This window comes from Xylona heveae (assembly GCF_001619985.1).
Source record: "Xylona heveae TC161 unplaced genomic scaffold L228scaffold_12, whole genome shotgun sequence".
NCBI lineage: Eukaryota > Fungi > Ascomycota > Xylonomycetes > Xylonales > Xylonaceae > Xylona > Xylona heveae.
The window spans coordinates 430,841-449,448 of record NW_017264204.1 but is presented as its reverse complement, the minus strand read 5'-3'; the positions used below and the strand labels follow the sequence as shown (position 1 = coordinate 449,448).

Genomic DNA, 18,608 nt, shown 5'->3' with positions numbered 1-18,608 from the left:
CTCGCAATGGCGCAGGCGGCCAAGAACAAGACGGAAAAAAAAAAAAAAAAAAAAGCAATGCCCCGCTCATGCGTAATGCGTCTATGAATAATAAAAAATATACATCTCAACCAAAATATAAGTTCCAGAAATCGGGGAGACTTTTAAAGGAAAAAGGGCAAATGAAGAAAGAATTGCAAATGCATGCGATGAATAATTATTCGATCCCTTTATCCAAGGCGCTCCCAGAACTTGCCCCAAAGTGTAGTCGGGACCGTAGTCTCCCAAATCTCGGTGTCTGCTTCCTTGCGTCCGGTGTCGATGTCGGCTTCTGCCGGATTGACGAGTCTGGTACGGAAGACAATCTTGTGTCCAAAGTAGAGGACCACGAAAAGAAGGAGACTAATGTAAGCCGCGAAAAAGTCGCTGGTGCTCCAATCAATGAAGGCTGTGAAGCCTTGGGTAAGGATGATCAGCACGTTGAAGCCGAGACCATACCAGGCAAAGAAAGGTTGCCACATGGCCTTGTAAGGAAGATTTTCGCGTGAAATGTTTTGAGCACGGAGAGCCCGCATAAAGGCGAGGTGACAGCCGTTGATGCATGCCCAACTGATAAATCCAGCAACTCCTGCAATGTTCAAGAGCCAGTTAAACACGGTGCCACCGTTGTTGGATAGATTCAAGAAGGCGAGAAGGCCAAAGGCTGCCGTGAAGGCAACGGCGTAATAGGGAACACCATGCTTTGTGGTCTTCTTGAAAAACTTGGGCGCGAAACCATCCGTTGCCAGACCAACGACGATTCGACTGCCCGAATAGACGTTGGAGTTTGCAGCAGAGAGGACCACTGCCAGCAGTACGGCATTGATCAGACCGGGAAGCACTTTAACGCCTGCAAGTCTCGCAGCAATGACAAAGGGCGAGGCCGAAGCATCGGATCCACTAGACGAATTGAGAAGCGACTCGTTGTCGTAGGGAATAAGCAAGCCGATGAAGAATATCGTGAAGACGAAGAAGAATAAGATTCGGTAAAAGGTCTTCCGGATGGCCGAGGGAACAGTCTTTCGGGGGTTCTCGCACTCGCCAGCGGCAATACCAACAAGCTCCGTTCCTTGGTAAGAAAAGCCAGCTTGGATAAGGACAGACCAAAAGCCAACAAACTTGGCCACCCCACCTTTCGATTTAAGCAGATAGGGAGCGAAAGCGCCCGGGTGCACCCAGTAGTGGAAGCCAAGGTAGCCCTGCTTGCCGGCTCCCGCGTCGATACAGATTGCAAAGATGAGGAAGCCGACGACGGTGATAACTTTGATCATCGAGAACCAAAATTCGATCTCGCCATAGAAGCTGACGGGCAAGAAATTGACAGTGGTGATGACGACCCAGAAAATGGCAATGAAGATACCAATACTGAGTGAGCTATCCCAGTATTGGATGATCAAACCAGAAGCAGTGAGCTCCAGCGCGTATGTGATTGCCCACGAGAACCAGTAGATCCATCCCATACCAAAACCGAGACTGGGGTCGACGAAACGCGAAGCATACGAGGTGAATGCTCCAGCAATAGGAATTGACGTGGCCATCTCTCCCAAAGACGTCATGACCGAGTAGACAAGGGTTCCAACGAAGATGTAAGCAATAAGAGCGCCGACAGGGCCAGATTTCTGCAACGCAGCACCGCTACCAATGAAGAGACCTGTTCCAATTGTCCCTCCTTTTCGTCCATTAGCACTGATTCCATCCGAAGCTAAGAAACGAAGCAAGCAAGCTGCGTACCGATTGCAATCATTTGTAAATGGCGACTCTTCAGCTTTCTCTGCAGCTCCGGCAAGGCCGGGCTCTTTTGCTGCTCGACATCGCTTGACGATGATGATCCGGTCACTTCTTCTTGGGGAAGTTTCTTCTCGCCGCTTAGCTCACGCATCTCGTGTTCTGCCATTGTGGCAGGCTGGCAGGACAACAAGATTGACGTTGAACGAGTGCGCTTCGGACTGTAAAACTAGGTTTCGTAGTATGTCGTAAGAGTATTCGTGACTGACGATGGAGTTGTAGGGATCAGATGGCTCTGCAGCTAAGTGGGGGAGTGGAAGGCGTGTGAACGTTTCGCTGCACAGAAAGGACTCAAACCCTCCCTTTGCGGTGAACAATGGGTCGTTTTATTTCGATCCGACGCCATGACAAGAAAATTTCTTTTTATGTGTCAGGATGTGTCAAACTTTGGAGATAACAGAGCTAGGCAATGCCTAGAGCCAGACGAAAGGCCTGGTGGTGAGCAAAAAAGCCTGGATGTTGGGTAAGAGAAATTCTAGAAAGGTATAGTCGAACCAAAAGAACGGTTAGCGAAGGATCAGGTCGGATATCACGCTTCGGACGAGTACCTCTAGGGGTTTAGCCAGTTGTTCAAGACCTCGGATTGGGCGGGATCCCCCTTGATCGGCCCGACGTCAGCCGATTTTCTCAAAAGCGAACCAATGAAATGCTGTATAGTCTTTCCTCTTTTCGCCTCCTGCTCTTCTTCCCTGACTCTTTTCTACTGGGAAGAAAAAAAAGGGCATCACCAAGACGATCGTGATAAGATGCTTTACACAACTAAGTTACAGATGCTTTTTCCAGAATATTTTCTTAGCTCCCTGTCCAAAAAAAACTATGGGTTCCCCGTCTCCAGATCTACGCCACTGTTCAAAAGTAGAGCGCGGAACCGCCCGCCTTAAGTGGTGGTCATGAATCATTTGCGAATATTGTCCATATGTCACGTTGTCAATTTCTTCTTTTGCTCACACAAATTTACATCCCTAGTCTAGAATTGCATAGTTGATTTAAAGTGGAGTCCTAAAAAGAATATTCCTTGCTTACCGCGAAGGTTTTTTCTCAGATACTACGTAGTATGTTGAAGAAAGATTGTCCGTAACTAAGGTATCTCCATGCCGGGTACTCGGTTTGCCAACCAGGCAGAAATGTGATTTGGGCCGACGTGGACAAGTTCAAAGAATACTCCGTAAACAACGCCTGTTATTCAAAATTATGCAGCAAGACTGTAGGTTATAGTTGCCTTGCGATGATGTCATGGAGGTTTGTGCACGCTGTGCCCAAGCGCTTGTGTAACACCACACTGTAGGACGTACGAGAAATAGCACGTCCATGGATCTTCTCTCAACACAAAGAGTTGCCCTGGTAAAGGATCTTATATCCACTAATATGCCTTTTTCTCGTTGCTGTGCAACCCTCAAATTACCTTCTGTGGTCCATGCTTCCTTTGTCTGATGGCGGTATGCGTCCCTTTGAATCCTCTAATCAGCAAGTGTTTCCCTGTCAATATTGGAATCAACCAAATTGCTCCAAGATCAATATTGAGAGAACAGTATTTTAAGATAAAAAAGAGAGACGTTTCCACTTTCTAAATGAAATATAAAAAAAACAATAATGTTTAATTGTCGTCGCGGGGGGTATTTTGGAGGGGAGCTTAGGATTTATGAGAACACGGCAGAGTTATCCAAGGTACAGGAATAATACATGTGCATGCGCCGTATTCGTGTATGTACCTGAATTATTTTTGGAAGCGCCGTGGAACACATGGTTCGCTACCTGCGCTTGCACCAAATAAGTGCTACAGAGGATCTCGGATAACTTTGACGCTAGAGAATCCGACCTCCCTCTTCTCGCGCCTTCTTCTCTTTGTTGTCCTGTACGACTTCCCCGCAACTTCACGCTCAGATGGGACACATATGGCTCTACTGCGGGCTCGGGGAATGAGAAAGTTATGCAGCAATCATAAACGGGCATGGACAGCACCTCGTCCATATCACGTTCACATTCAAAGTACTGATACAGGATCATTGTTATTATAGCACTGTTTTCAAAGGATGGTTGCAACAACCATATATTTTGAGATATCAAAAGCAATGCCAGATGTCAACGACGCTGTACTGCTAATGAATTAAACACATTTCTTTGTCATGCTGTCAGAAAGGAAATTCCCTAGCCTTCATTCATTGTGACTGTTTATATGACCGGTCTGTCATTATTGGTACCTGCATTGTTAGCTTGGCGCCTGTTGGGACCCCTGTTCAGGTTGATATGGTTGGACGGTTGGTCTGTTCAGGACGTTTCACCAAAACGCGGCCAAAAAGCCACTTCCGCCCTCATCCTCCGAAATGCTTGATGCTAATCTATCTCGAGACAGCCACTGACAGATCTGGCGCTCACAGAACGCCATCCGCCTGGCCATAATCTTTGCTCGGCACATGGTTGATCAAGAACGCGCGCGCCATGGCCACGATGCCTTGCATACTCAGTAATTTTGGGCCATGCACTGGCTGAAGCTTAATCCTGCTGCTAATATTGTGAGGAGCAAAGAGCGGTTACGCAGCCAGTACGAGGTTCAGTGCAGGTGATCTGCTGGTCCATCCGGTATGGGCCACTCACCGATATTTGTGGATGGGCTTTCGATAGAGCCACTCTGCATTTTCATCCTTGAGGCTTATATCAAGATGCGCGGCCCGGCATGAACAGACTTTTTCGTTTCATTCATTTTCCAAATTTTCTTTTTGTGTGTGACAGCGAGCTACCAGTCATTCGTTCTTGTTTTCTTTGATCTACTCTTCATCCGAAACTTTTTTACTCTCTTTGTTTCTCGGATGTTGGCCTGGCGTTCTTTGGCTTCCATCACTGCTGAGCGTATTGCTATCTAAACCTGTTCCCTCCTGGAACTCTCTCCCGTAATCATTTCCCCTTCCATTACGCTTCATCATGAGAATTCTATCTCCATCCGTTCTTTTTGCTCTATACATTGCCTGTCAACGGGCTTCCGCCACTGTGAGTAGAAAACATGACTACGTGAAGACGGTCGTCTGATTTTAGCATAGGGTTGGTCAGCACGTTTTGGAGCCGTATTTGCTCGAGATCCTCCGCCTTCTGGTTCCGATGCGTCCCCAGATGGCGACTCAGATAGCAATTCAGATGGCACAACGGCCGTACAATCTGCCAGTTCAGCAGCAATTACCTTTCCACCTTTTGCCAACACAACCTCCGCTGTGGTTGTTTCTCCGACGTTGACCACCTCGACAATCTATTCCACCTCACTATCGACAATTACAAGTTGCGGCGCAGATAATGAGGACTGTCCATTCCGCGAATTTCCTCAAATTGTTACATCTATCATTGCTATCTCTACAACGGTCTGCCCCGTTAGTGTTGAGGCGACCTCTTCGGCTCCTTCATCAGAGTGAGCAAGTGTTAATCCTGGGAATAAATGCGCCTACTAATTGTTCTGAGCAGACTATCAGCACCTCCGAGTTCTTCCCTAACGTCACCGTCAACTCTGGCTTCGGCAGCAAGTAGCTCGACAATCGTTGGAGTCACTTCCTCTGTTACGCCGTCTACATCGCTCTCGACTTTCGGCTCACAGCCTGTCTCTTCGAGTTCTAGTGTCTTAGGGTCGAGCAGCAGCTTGCCATCTTCCTCTGTCGTTCTGCCATCGAGCAGCTCAACACCTCCTGTGTCAGCAACTAATGCCACACTGACGACTTCTACCTTCTATTCTACTTCGGTTTTCACTGTCACTAGTTGCGCACCGGAGGTACCAGACTGTCCGGCCCGGACATCGCCTCAAGTTGTGACGTCTTTGATTGCGACTTCAACAACAGTCTGTCCGGTCTCGAGCACGCTGTCTAGTGTTGCATCGAGTCCTGCGATTTCAAGCTTCGCAAGTTCAACAAATGGACTCCCGAGTTCGCAAGCCTCTACTCCTGGCAGTTCGAATTCAACAACTTTTGGTGCAGCCACGCCAAGCTCTTCCAGTTCGGAGATTTCCTTGACGAGCTCAAGTTCGACTACTGTACTCCCAACTTCGCAAGCCTCTACTCCTGTCAATTCGAATTCAACAACTTTTGGTGCAGTCACGTCGAGCTCTTTCAGCTCGGAAATCTCCTCGACAATCTCGTCGACCTTGTCAACCGGAAGTTTCAATGTTTCTACTGGCATACCGTCGTCGCTTTCGTCTTCGTCTTCTGCTGCCGCTTCTTCTTCATCCATTCTTTCGGCATTGACGTCCTCTTCAATCGGACCATTTTCTCAACCCTCGGGTTCTGGATCATCTGCAGGGTTTCCGCCGGTATCCTCAAACTCCACTCAGTTGACGACGTCGACTATTTATTCCACTACCATCTATACTATCACGAGCTGTGCTCCCGAGGTCACAAACTGCCCAGCACGAACTTCTCCGCTGACAGTGACATCAATTGTTGCCGTCTCAACCACTGTCTGCCCGGTTACCAGTACCAGTAATTCTGTTATTCTCCCCACGGGGGTGACTTCCGTGAATAACTCAGGCTCAACACTGCCAGCCACAGGCTCAAGCGTCAGTTTGGCGCCAACTAACTCAACTTCCTTGAGCCTCCCTTCTCAATCCGCTGTTACTGGGACTCCATCTTCTGGAAGTATAGAGACTTCGTCCGGCAGTGCTTCCGCGCCGTTTACAAATGCTACTCAGATGACGACTTCAACAGTGTACTCCACCACTGTGATGACAATAACGAGTTGTGCTCCCGAAGTCACAGATTGTCCTGCGAGGACCTCTCCGCAGACAGTAACTTCTGTCGTAGCTGTATCGACAACGGTTTGCCCCGTCTCTAGCACCACGAGCGCTTCGCCTGTGACTACAACGTCTTCAGCTATTGCTGTGTCCAGCTCTCCAAGCTCGACAATCGGCTTTAGCAATTCACTCTCTTCTACTTTTGGTTCTGCATCAAGTGCGATCCAATCTTCTTCGTCAATAGCAGGTCCGACGTCAAATTCTTCTTCGTACGTCGCGTCTCCTTCTTCAACTGTGGCAACGATCACGACCACGTCCACTACTTCAACAATTTATTCAACCATTACATTCACCATTACGAGTTGCGCCCCTGAAGTTACCAATTGTCCAGCGAGAACATCACCACAACTCGTCACGTCGGTCATTGCAGTGTCTACCACAGTGTGCCCTGTCACGCTGACGAATACTCCGTCTGTGTTGACATCCCCAGTGTCGGCTAGCTCCCCAAGCCCTCCTACTTCAAGCTCCATTTCCGTTCCCACTTCTTCGAGCTTTGGCACGGTCAGCTCGCCAACACTTGTAACTTCTACTTCAAACTCTAGTACACTTGTGTCTTCTTCAGAAGTTTTGTCTTCTGAATCGACCACAACCACTAGCGCAACTTTGATGACTACCTCAACAGTCTACTCGACTTCAGTATATACCATCACGAGCTGTGCCCCTGATGTAACCAATTGTCCGGCAAGAACTTCACCACTCACTGTGACCTCGATTATTGCAATTTCGACAACAGTGTGTCCTGTGACTGCTTCGCAGACATCCTCAAGCTTGAGCCCAAGCACTTCAATTCTCGCTAGTGCGACATCAATCGGTTCTTCATCTACTTCTGCTTCTGCTTCTGCTTCGAACGCTTCACCGTCGCAGTCTCTGCCTGCCACTTCTACGCTGGAAATTTCATCTAGCGTCACGTCCACGGAGACCATTTCTGGCCCAACAGTCACCGCCAGTGCGTCCTCAAGCTTTAGTAGCAGCTCATCGCCAGCGGCAAGTACATCACTTCTCTCTAGTACCGGTCCTGGGATTTCTTCGACCACAGTATCGTCAACCAGCAGTATCAGTCCTGCTTCCACGATATCAGAAGCTCCCTCAACAACATCAGCATTTGCAAGCTCTGTATCTGGCACGAGCACAACCGAGTTGACTACTTTGACCATCTTCAGCACGGTGGTATCGACTGTTACTAGCTGTGGGCCTGAAGTCACCAACTGTCCCGCACATTCGACAGCAACAGTGACGTCTGTCGTTGCCATTTCAACCACAGTTTGTCCTGTCAGCAGTGCAAGCTCCATTTTGTCAAGCCTCTCAAGTGCTACATCGCAGAGCTCATCTTCTTACTCGCCATCGAGCGCCTCTTCTGTAGTTGTATCGACAACATCAATTAGCTCGACGGTTCCTCTTTCGTCAAGCTCTGTTTTGGCTTCGAATACTGCGGGATCCTCGTCATCATTAGTGTCGCCCATTTCGACGGGCAGCTCACAAATCTCTACTGATACCACTTCGATGACGACTTCCACCATTTACAGCACGCAGGTAGCTACAATTACCAGTTGCGCACCAGACATTACCAACTGTCCTGCCAGTTCTACCGCGGTTGTGACCTCTATCATTGCTGTCTCGACGACAGTCTGCCCGGTCAGTTCTTCTGAAGTCTCGTCTGTCACGAGTACGGCCATTTCAAGTAGCAGCTCTGCATCACTGTTGACTACGGCGACAACTAGCTCGTCAGAGTCGAGTATCGTAGGTCCTACGAGCCTCACAACGTCGCCTACAACCACAGCGGCCATTACGAGCTCGATCACCCTGTCTAGCAGTTTGAGCTCCTCGACAGAAATACTCCCGACAACAACGATTGCAAGCAGTTCTACGACCGTCGAGACTGCCATCACAAGCTCGATTACCCCCTCCAGCAGCTTGAGTTCCTCGACGGAAATACTTCCAACAACAATAATTGCAAGTAGTTCTTCGACCATCGAGACCTCTATCACAATGACCACCTCGACGATCTTCAGCACCCAGATTACTACTGTCACAAGTTGTGCACCAGACGTGACAAACTGCCCGGCTCACTCCACCGCAACCATAACCTCAATCATTGCAATCTCCACGACGGTCTGCCCAGTAACAGCAACGGAAACATTTTTGAGCTCTTCAACGCCGCTTGCTTCAAGTAGCACGATTACAACAGCTTCAGAGACAAACGGACCATCCTCTTTGAGCTCTACTAGCGAGACGACATCTCTCTCTACTCTGACGTTGTCGACTACACCCGTGTCCAGCATTTTCGAGTCCTCGAGCGAAGTACTTCCAACCTCTGTTCAAGGATCCCCGACGCCGTCCAGCATTACATCCATGACCACTTCGACAGTGTTCAGCACCTTTGTTACGACGGTTACAAGCTGTGGTCCTGAGGTTACAAATTGCCCAGCACGTTCGACTGCTACCATCACGTCAGTGATTGCTATATCAACGACTGTATGTCCTGTCACAGCAACGGAGAGTTTATCATCATCAGCTCAGGCAGTTTCAAGTTCTGCAAGCAGCTCCACTACAGGTTTGACATCAATTTCGACGAGTACTTTGAGCTCTTCTGTTATCGAAAGCGTTACAGAAAGCTCTGTTACCCCGGTGTCATCGGTTGGGGCCACAACGTCAAGCGGTGAAGTGTCGCCGACGGAGATCAGCTCGTCGCAGCAATCCTCTTCCACTCCGACCTTGGTAATATCCTCGGAGAGCTCCAGCCCTGTCGCGATCCCGACTACTGTATCATCGACAGCGGTTGAGTCCACTAGTACGACTGAAGTGTTCGAGACTGTCACCACGACCTATTCACAGCTGACCACCTCGACAATTTACAGTACAAGCTTAGCCACAATTACCAGCTGCGGTCCAGAGGTTACAAATTGTCCAAGTCATTCAACACGTGTCGTTACATCCATTATTGCAATCTCGACAACTGTTTGCCCTGTCACAGCGACAAGTACGCTGTCGACTCCTCACAGTGCACCTACAAGTTCTGTAGAAACTGTGGCTGCCAGTCCTTCATCCAGTAGCTTGGAAGCTTCGCCCACAATCACTAGTTCCTTGGAAACATCTGTCTCTGCAGTTCCATCGACTTCTGAGGTCGCTCCTGTGCAAACATCATCAAGTACCACGACCCTGCCGGAGGCCGTAACCACTGTGATGTAAGTCCTTTCCCAAGGTGTTTTGCGATAATGAAATGCTAACCTGTTTTAGTGTCTACTCATCAATAACAACCTGTCCGGTTACGAGCGTTGTAACTTCAGGTTCACAGACGACCACTATAGTGACTTCTTCGCTTTCCACCGTATTTAGTACGACTACCTCAACTATCTCGGCTTCCCAGGTAGCTGCGCCGACGGTTTCAAGCGTGCCAACATCTCCTGCCCCGCCGGCATCACCAGCTAGCCCAACTGCCTCTGCACCATCAACCTCTTCGCAGCCATACACAGAAGTACTACCAAAATGTCTCGATACATGGCTTCCACAAACGGGCTGCAGCTCCAAATCCGACACCGCATGCTACTGCAAACAGCCAACACTTATTATCAATGTAATCCAGTGTGTTCAGTCGTGGGGAGCCAATAACACTGAAATCCAGTCCGCACTTACGTACCTCGCTGGTATATGCGCGGAACAGATCCCACAGAATCCGGCAATCATCACGGCAATCCCTACGACGATCACCGTCGGCATCGTTTCGCCCACCAGCGCCTCCACCATTGTCGAAAGCCCGACCTCCTCTGCCCCTGCAGCCGCCAGCTCATCATCATCACTAGCAGGGGCCGTCACAGGAACAAGCTCTACTACAATTACACCTGCGGCCTCTGCTCCTGAAGCTCCGACAACTACTGTTGTCATTATCACTCAGACTCTGACCGTTCCTTGTACACTCTCTGCTTCTGCTTCTCCTTCTGCCGCCAATCCTCTTTCATCCTCTGCCGGCAGCTCTCCTTCTTCATCGGCAGGAGCCAGTCTCATCTCTCCTGTCCAGTCCTTCACCACTACCGTCATTACTACATCCCTAACACTGCCCCGGGTTCAATTCACCACAGAGTATGGGGTCTCCACAACAAGCGTTGGCTTTGCTGCGACTCCTACCAGCGTCCCGCACTTTACAGGCCCCAAGTATAATAGCTCTCTTGGATACTATCCTACAGGCACTGGCACTGGCACTGGCACAGGATACACGACGTTTGCCAGCGCCTATGCATTCAAAGCCGCGTCCAGCAGCGGCAGCAGCGCCGGCGCGCCCAGTGCGAATATCCAATCATTCACCGGCGCTGCACCTCGGAGTACCCCTACCGCTTTTGCGACTGTATTCGCTGTCCTTGTCGCTGCCCTTGTTTGCTTGCTCGCCGTTTAGTCTGTCCGATTGTCTGTCCGATTTACTCTTTCTGTCCCAGTTAATCAGTTATAGATGGCGTATCGGTTTTCTCGTCCTTTCTTCTTTTTTTCTCTTTTTGTAATATTCTGTGTTTGTATAACCAAAACGAGACGCGCACATCTCGCACATCTCAGTCTATAATTTCTGCTTATTTGGTCTACGGGTATTCTGGCGCAACAGTGTAACTAAGCTTTCTAATTAAGTCTACCAATCAATTCTGTCTGTTGACTTGTATATTCGAGAACATTTCTGTGTGACGTTGTAAACTCTAGACTCTCGTAGTGTTGGACATGTAGTTTCATATCTTGCTCTGTTAGCTCTGTCGATACGAGTAATGTGAGTTATCGTCTGACCAACTACACAAATCTCTTTTCTTTCCCTTCTCCATTCTGCATTTTGTGCTTTTGTCCGTCTGTCCTCCTATCCCTCTGTCCCTGTCCCTCAGTTTGTCCTCCGTACTCCATACAGAGGAACTTGACGAGACTGAACGAGCAACAAATACAGACAAGATTCATCAGGGACTCAACGTAACAGAAATGTGCCAATGTGACAAAAATGTGAATTGAAAAATAAAGTGATCATAAAAGAATTGAATAGAGGACAAAATTAGACCAAACCTTTTTCATGGAAGGCGAATAAAAATGCGATCAAAAAATTTAGTGAGGGCAGGGTGGGAAAAAAATAAATCGTCGCGAAGAGGATTCGAACCTCTGCGGCCGAAGCCATATGATTTCTAGTCATACCCAATAACCACTCTGGCATCGCGACTTGTTGTTGGATAGTGATCGCTTAGATGTACTTATACTCCTTAATGATATCTACATGTTTCATACCATCCGATTCCACTAGACTTTTAATAAAGTACTCCGTAGCCCAACGCCAGTATTGCCTTGCACCAGGGTCGCCAGGCCTCGGAAGCTAGGAAGCTAGGAAGCTAGGAGTCTAAGGTAGGTAGGACCCACGACGCGGACCACGGACGATGGACGATGGACGATGGGATATGGGATCAAAATACATGATGTAGGACACGGGACACTGGCCACGGGACAGGCGCAACGAAAAATCTTAACATCTCTCATTAAACTTTTTCTGGTCTTGACGTAAAAGTTCTGGAACTAATTGAAGTAAAGTCTGGGACTAATTGAAGTAAAGTTCTAGACATAATTGAACACACAAAAAAAAAATGTCTGGAACTAATTGAAAATAGAAATCTGGACTCTGGACATAATAGTAAAAGTTTGTATTGGAGGTATGAGATATGCTACTAGTATTGTATGCTATTTATGCTATCCATGCTATTTATGCCCTGATGCGTGGTACGTGGTACGTGGTGCGTGGTACATGGTACGTGATATGCCTTGTGGTATGGGTTGCGGTATGGATTTAAGATCACGTTGAGTATGTCTTGATTGAAGAGGTGAAGGAGAGAAGGAGAGACCAGAAGAAGAGATAGGATAAAGAGAACAAAAAATGATAAAAGAGAGGTGATCAAAGAGAAGGGGAAAAGAAGAGATGATGATGATGTTGTTGTTGTTGATGATGAACAAGAAAGACAATGAATGAAGAAAAAAGGGAATAGAAAAAAAGAAGAGCTAGAAAGATAAACGACTGAAGAAAAGAAAAAGAGAACGATAAATGACTGAAGGGGGAAAAAAAGAAAATAAATTGCCACCTGATTAAAGGACTACCCTTGAAGACGAATTACAGGAGCATGCAAGAGATCAAGATCAAAGAAATAGTCCAATGAAAGTGACAGCGAGACCTGCTCAGCAGTGCGGATGCACATGTTCGCTCACCGTTTTAGACATAAGAAAAAAAAAACAAGATTAAGATTGGATTAGACATAAGGGGAAAAAAACAAGATTAACAAAGTAGGACGGTGAGAAAGAATAGGACAGACAGAGAAAAAAAAGGACAAATAACAATAGATCAAGGGACACGATAGCATAGGAAATCAAGTAGCAAGCTATGATGGTATTATTGTTGTATCAAATATCGTGACACGTAGGTTTTGGCGTGAGATGAGCGAGAGAAATCAATCGAGAATAGAGAATCAAGGGAAACCAGAGAAGGGAAACTGGGAACCAGAAACCAGTCGAAAGATAGATTCCAAGACACCGAAAATGAATCAGATGAATCTCAAGGACACCGAAAATATCAGATGCGAATCTCAAGGACAATGGTTATCAACCGAGAGGTAAATCAAGAATATCGCAAGATGAACAAGGGTCGACTGAGAAGATGAATCAAGAATATCGCAGATGAAACAACTGGAAGATGAATCAAGAATATCGCAAGATGAACTAGGACGAGACTACAGCCGGAGATGAATCTTCTTAAGCCGGACCTTTGAATCCGCTCGGCGAAACATATGCCGGAGGCTGCCCTCGTCGGAGTTTTCCCGCGGGATATCAATCGCGCCAATGCCTACGCCGCCGCCCGAATTGATGCGCGAGCGCTCTTGAGCGAACAAGGCACGGCGTTCTTTGCGGCGCGCCTCGATAGTTTCCTGGCTGATATGCCCAAAGCCATTGCGGCGCTTGAAGCAGGCGGCCATGAGCGCCGAGGCGTCGATTAAGCGACGAGGGATGGTTTGGACGACCTGGAAGATCTCCATGGGGTCGCTGACGGCCTTGATATCGTCTTCGCCGACTTTGAAAATGGCAAGCGCGATGCGGAACACGGTCTTGCTTCCTTCGTAAAAGAGAGAATCCCATACTCTCAAGACTGTTTCGATTGGCAGTGTGCCGATATAGCAGCTCATGAACCAAGCAGTCGTGCAGAGCGTAATCGGTGGGAGGCGGGTGCTTGCTCGTCCGCCTGCAGAGGAGCCGTCCAGCTCGCCACCAATTTTGGCCCAAATGGAGGGCATGGATTCTCGAATGCTGATCATGAGAACGCCAAGGTCCACGTTGGCTCCTTCCAGATTGACCTCATGCGTGCCGGGGAGGTAGACGTCCGTGATGATGTTGAGCATCCAAAATGCCTTTTCTTCTTCCATGAACAAAAGGAGTAGCCCAGCGAGAAAATTCAGGGATTGGCAGTATCCAATCTTGGGATTCTGTATGGAAAAAGCCTGGAGAACGCGTCGGAGGGATTGCAAAACGGGCGTTTCTCCATTGTTTACTTCGCCATTGTTTCTTGAATCACCATTTGTCACGTTGGAAGGACTGGCTGGTGGAGAGGAGGAAGACGACGCGTCGGGCTTGAACCGCACGTTATCGGGAAATGTTCGGTGAAGGTCTCGTTCAATGAGCTCCTTGTCACTGTCGCTCATCTGCCCATGCTTTGCCATCAGGACCAGCTCTCGATAGCGGTTCGGATACCGTTTCAGTCGAGCAAAGCCTCCAGCGTACCAAAACCATGCGGCACCGCGCCACTCTGGCGGTATGCCTTTCCGAACATAACGTTTCACTTTGGCGGATTTGGGTGGAAAGCGCACCGGGTTTTCAACGGGCAGACCATATTCGCGGAGGAGTGCTATCCATTTCGCTTTTCGTCTCTTGAGATGCTCCGTGTAGCTCGCTTCCCATGTATTATACTGTTCGAGAGTGACATGCTGCGTGGCTCTCTTGAACCCATAGCGATCACGCGCCTCTGTTGGTACAGGACGGCGAGGTAGCGACTGCTGTTGCTGCTGCTGCTTCGGTGGCGACGGTACCGGCAGCAGTGGTGGTGGTGCTGGTAATGGCGGCTGCTCTGAAGGATTTACAGTTGGTGGCTCAGTCGCTGGTGCAGTGGCTGGTCGGATATTAGGAGATTCAGGTCGGAGCAATGCTGCTGCTGCTGCAGATCCATCTCTGGATGCTTTGTGCACGGTTACTGCTGATACTGCTGACAGCCGCTTCGGATCTGGAACGGAAAGGGTAGAAAGCCGTTTCGGATCAGGAACACTTGGGTCGAGACCAGCACTATTACTACCACCGCCACCACCACCATTTCTCGATACGGGCCTCCCACTGCCGCCGCCAAAACTACCGCCACCGGCAGAGTACATGGAAGCATCATCGGTGAAACCATTTTCGTACATGCCAATGGCGTCATCGACAGTCATCCCCTCATCTTTGGGATCCGGCTCCGCTGTTTGCACATTGACAAAATCGCTCGTCGAGCTTCGCTTCGAGATGACACTGCTCCGCTCTGTGCCGCTGGTCTCGATGTAGCTAGACCCTATAGTCAAGGCAGACTTCATGCTTTCTCGAATTGCCTCTCCCCTGTTATTATTATTATTATTATTATTATTATTATTGTCCGCGTGTCGAGCCGGCGAGTCCCGACGGCGCAGCGACAGATTGCTATCTCGAAAATGGTACCGGTCGAAACGGGAACGAAGAAGTAGAGGATGTCGCGGCTGCTTTGCCATTGATCGATAATCTGAAACGGAGGACGACGAGCGAAGTGGAAGAACGCCAGAGTTTTGTATGGGTTTGTGTGACGACGTAGATGCGCCCCTGTCCCTCGTGAGAGACGGAAATGTTAGCGGCAGCTGCATGCCCAATGACGGTTCCTGCAGGGCCTTGGGATGGGTTGGAAAACGCGATATTGTCAAATCTTCCTGTCCCACCTGCTGCTGTGCGTCTTCCGAGGGACGTGGGTTTGCGCCGAGCGATGCGTTTGGGGCCGAATCTGTCGCCTTCAAAGTGCCATTGGGCTCACTGACAGGTTGTGTTGCATCTGCAATCATCCGTGTATTCGGATCCACACCGAGGAGAGAATGGTCTGTCCCCGGGAGAGGTGAAGAAAAGGAGCGTTGAGCACCTCGGTCATTTTCCAGCGAGAGCGTATCTTCGGGATGGCTGTGGGCGTCTGGATGGTATTGAGGCCACAATTGGCTCGGCGTAGATGCACGGGAATGCGAGTCGTCGACAGCGGGATTCCGCGCAGTAGCTTGGCTCATGATTGTGGAGAATTGGCCGGGGCTGGAGCCATGCCGTTGTTCATCGTCCTCGATCGGTTGGACCACTCTGTCGCCAATCGCTCCTCGAGAACGTACTTCTTGGTCTTCATTCGCCATGTCCATCTTCATGGCGGATCAGGGTCGCGCACCGCATATCCCAGTACCAAGTCCAAACAAGAATCACAGAGGTTCGACGAGCTAATCCGCCGCCTCATACCAGTCGTCCTATCAAGGTGCCGCTTGCCTTACGACGGTCAATTTCTCACTTGTCTCCAGACGCGGCTGCACGTATCCGAGGGGTGCTATTGATCGGGTTGTGATATTGGTTCCAATGCTCAATGCCTTGCTGGGGGAAACTTGGAAAAGTCGTACGGCGCGTCGAGGTACAAACAAATGCGTAATAGAGTTGGGCGTTGCAGGGCGCGTGATGCTTAAAAAGGACCAGACTCTGAGTTTAAAAAACAAAAACAAAAAGAGGGCGATACAGTTTGCCTTCGGAGTTGAAAAGCGCTGCCACACTAAGAAAGGCCAGCGTTTGATTCTTCTTCTGAGACGTCCATTAAACGTATGTGGGACATCCGAAACAATTGACAGGGAACAGCGATTTTAGCAGAGCGCTTTTATTGGAAACGGGTTTAGAATCATTCGTACGTGTACAGGGGAGGAGAGATGGAGGCTATTACCAGGACTAACTAACTACTCGTATCGTTGTGTTTTACCCACCGCTAGCTAGCTAATTCTCATCTACTTAACCCGTGTTAGAGCCAACCTTGTCTGGCCTTTCCCGAATGCCCTACAATAATAATGAACGGCACCGGGGGGGTACCTTTAGTTATGATTCTTTACCTTTTACGTGGTCAGAGAGGGAGAGTCCAAACCTTGCAAGGCCAAGCAAGGCAATTTCGCCAAAGGGAGACGAGAAATAAAAAGGGAAATTACGCGCATTTTGTCTTTTGGCGCGTTCCCGCTATCTCGTTTTCGGACCAGCTTGACTTTCAGAGCCTTTGTGCATCATCATCATCATCATCATCATCATCATCATCATTATTGATTTCTTTCTCTCTCCCGACCACTTGGCTCTGCTTAGACACACTATTGCCATCGTCATCATTTACGTGTAACTTCCTCTCGACCTCCTGACTCAGGTCATGGTCTTTGCTGCCGTCTTAGATCTGTGGAGATTGGTCTTGTGGTACATCAGAACCCAAGTAAATATGCATTCTCTCTTTTTAATCGGTGTCCGCACAGAGGAGCTATCTAAATTCTTTGAAACGAAGAAAAAAAAAAAAAGTAATGGGAAAAAGAAACGACAAGTGCCTCGGATAATAGTCAACAACTACCTAGACTGATGAAAGACATGTTGGATGGTCCCCGGAAATGCAAGTGCTGTTGTATCGACAAACATTCGTCTGTTCTGCCAAGTGATCCCCCTTGCAAACGCCATTTGTGCATTCTTCATGATCATAATGATCTGATCTTTTGAAGTATAATATCATTAACAGCAAAGGAAAAATAAAGAGCCCAGGCCACTGAAGAGAGAGAGAGAGAGAGAGAGAGAGAGAGAAAAAGGGCTTAAGCGCGCTTGCTGGCGTAGCGCGTGACCCATTCCTTAGCCACGCGTTCAAATTCCTTGCGATCATTCTTAAATTGTTCCGCAATGCTCGTCTCTACCGCGTCGTCTGGGTTCGGCTCGGCCAGCAGTGATCGTGCGGTGCGCAACACGGCCGAGATCTTGCTCGATGGTTTCCATTCTTCGCTCTTGAGGATGCCCAGACACATTGCGCCCTTGTCGTCATTCGTAACGTTGGGGTGGTAGATTTTCGTTTCGAATTTGAGCGCAGGGGGCTTGAAAGGATAGTCGACCGGAAGGGTAAGCAGGAGCTTGAACTGGCCACCCTAGAGACACGCAAAACATAATTGTCAGAAAAGCCTTGGCCACGTGTTTCGGCGAATGAGCCGGGCGAGAAGTGATTTCCTTACAGCGTACGGTGAGTCCTCGGGGCCCTCCATTAATATGCTCCATCTGTACACGTCCGATTCATCCACGAGATTGGCTGTCACGCCTTCAGGAGTGTCTTTGGTGATTTCTGCCAATTCCTACAAATCCGAGGGTCAGTTGCGGTCATTTTGATGGATTCTTGGCATGCTGGTTGCTCCGACGAGGATATGTGAAAGAGGTATCAAACAGTTTTACACAAAACCCACATACCTTGGCGATCCTTCTCTGACTGCCGGCCATGATTTCTAATGCACCTATTGAGCGATGGAGGGGAATAGAATGGATGAAATAGAGAGTGGATGAAGGCCTCGCGGGTTCTCCCAGGAATTGCGCAATTCAGGGCCCTCTGGGTTTTAAATACAATCAATCTGCAGACGTGCGGTGCAAGAGAGGGACACAAAGAGAATCAGTTGAAGAAGCAACAATCTACAAACAACCTGCTAGAAAATCCATCAAAGACCCCTCGGTCCTAAAAGGAACCATCTAGAGTTACCTTTACGTAGCACTTAGCAGGGACAGCCACCTGTCTCTCGCTGTGATTCGACGCCACAGCGAGACATTTAGGGGAAAAGTCCGAGGGGTCGGTGGCGTTGAAGGGCCTTTTTTTCCTCGCTTCCGCCTCGCCTAACTCTGTAACTTTTTTTCCCCTCCACTAACTCCACTCCACTCCCGAACGGCCCCGCGCATCCCAGAGCTGTCCAGAATTTGGTGCGTTTGGCTGAGGCTGATGACCCTGAGAGGCGAT

The 18,608-nt window shown here is 48.8% G+C and overlaps 4 protein-coding genes and 1 non-coding gene across 5 annotated transcripts in view; 1 reads left to right on the top strand and 4 right to left on the bottom strand.

Annotated features, from left to right (window-relative positions):
- Positions 1-2,279, bottom strand: part of L228DRAFT_250768 (putative arginine permease) — a 2,403-nt gene extending 124 nt beyond the window's left edge. Inside the window, exons 1-2 of the mRNA XM_018333407.1 lie at positions 1,750-2,279; positions 43-1,687 (exon numbers count right to left, since the gene is read on the bottom strand). Coding sequence (XP_018185253.1) covers positions 210-1,687; positions 1,750-1,912 — 1,641 coding nt within the window. The 5' untranslated portion in view covers positions 1,913-2,279 and the 3' untranslated portion in view covers positions 43-209. The remainder of the gene's footprint in view (positions 1-42; positions 1,688-1,749) is intronic.
- Positions 2,280-4,426: 2,147 nt separating this feature from the next.
- L228DRAFT_38947 (hypothetical protein) lies at positions 4,427-11,176 on the top strand. Its single transcript, XM_018336545.1, has 4 exons — positions 4,427-4,785; positions 4,836-5,194; positions 5,248-9,744; positions 9,797-11,176. Exons 1-4 carry the CDS (start codon positions 4,720-4,722, stop codon positions 10,944-10,946), a joined length of 6,072 nt encoding a protein of 2,023 aa, XP_018185252.1. The 5' UTR covers positions 4,427-4,719; the 3' UTR covers positions 10,947-11,176.
- Positions 11,177-11,654: 478 nt separating this feature from the next.
- On the bottom strand, positions 11,655-11,735 carry L228DRAFT_t122. The gene has a single exon. It is a non-coding gene; the product is annotated as a tRNA-Ser (tRNA).
- Positions 11,736-13,156: 1,421 nt separating this feature from the next.
- Positions 13,157-16,385, bottom strand: L228DRAFT_250766 (RabGAP/TBC). Its single transcript, XM_018333406.1, has one exon. The coding sequence runs from the start codon at positions 15,991-15,993 to the stop codon at positions 13,282-13,284; it is 2,712 nt and encodes a 903-aa protein (XP_018185251.1). The 5' UTR covers positions 15,994-16,385; the 3' UTR covers positions 13,157-13,281.
- Positions 16,386-17,380: 995 nt separating this feature from the next.
- Positions 17,381-18,274, bottom strand: L228DRAFT_250764 (ubiquitin-conjugating enzyme). Its single transcript, XM_018333405.1, has 3 exons — positions 18,074-18,274; positions 17,845-17,961; positions 17,381-17,760 (listed from the first exon to the last, which is right to left on the bottom strand). The coding sequence occupies exons 1-3, from the start codon at positions 18,101-18,103 to the stop codon at positions 17,437-17,439; spliced, it is 471 nt and encodes a 156-aa protein (XP_018185250.1). The 5' UTR covers positions 18,104-18,274; the 3' UTR covers positions 17,381-17,436.
- Between the last annotated feature and the right edge of the window lie 334 nt (positions 18,275-18,608).

What these genes read in the sequence shown, in the direction of transcription:
- L228DRAFT_38947 (XM_018336545.1), top strand. Translation starts at nt 4,720, where the DNA reads ATGAGAATTCTATCTCCATCCGTTCTTTTTGCTCTATACATTGCCTGT. An exon ending in GTCAACGGGCTTCCGCCACT is followed by an intron (nt 4,786 to 4,835) that starts GTGAGTAGAAAA and finishes ATTTTAGCATAG; the next exon opens with GGTTGGTCAGCACGTTTTGG. An exon ending in TCTTCGGCTCCTTCATCAGA is followed by an intron (nt 5,195 to 5,247) that starts GTGAGCAAGTGT and finishes TGTTCTGAGCAG; the next exon opens with ACTATCAGCACCTCCGAGTT.
- L228DRAFT_250766 (XM_018333406.1), bottom strand. Translation starts at nt 15,993, where the DNA reads ATGAAGATGGACATGGCGAATGAAGACCAAGAAGTACGTTCTCGAGGA.
- L228DRAFT_250764 (XM_018333405.1), bottom strand. Translation starts at nt 18,103, where the DNA reads ATGGCCGGCAGTCAGAGAAGGATCGCCAAG. An exon ending in GTCAGAGAAGGATCGCCAAG is followed by an intron (nt 17,962 to 18,073) that starts GTATGTGGGTTT and finishes TCGGATTTGTAG; the next exon opens with GAATTGGCAGAAATCACCAA. An exon ending in CCGAGGACTCACCGTACGCT is followed by an intron (nt 17,761 to 17,844) that starts GTAAGGAAATCA and finishes GCGTGTCTCTAG; the next exon opens with GGTGGCCAGTTCAAGCTCCT.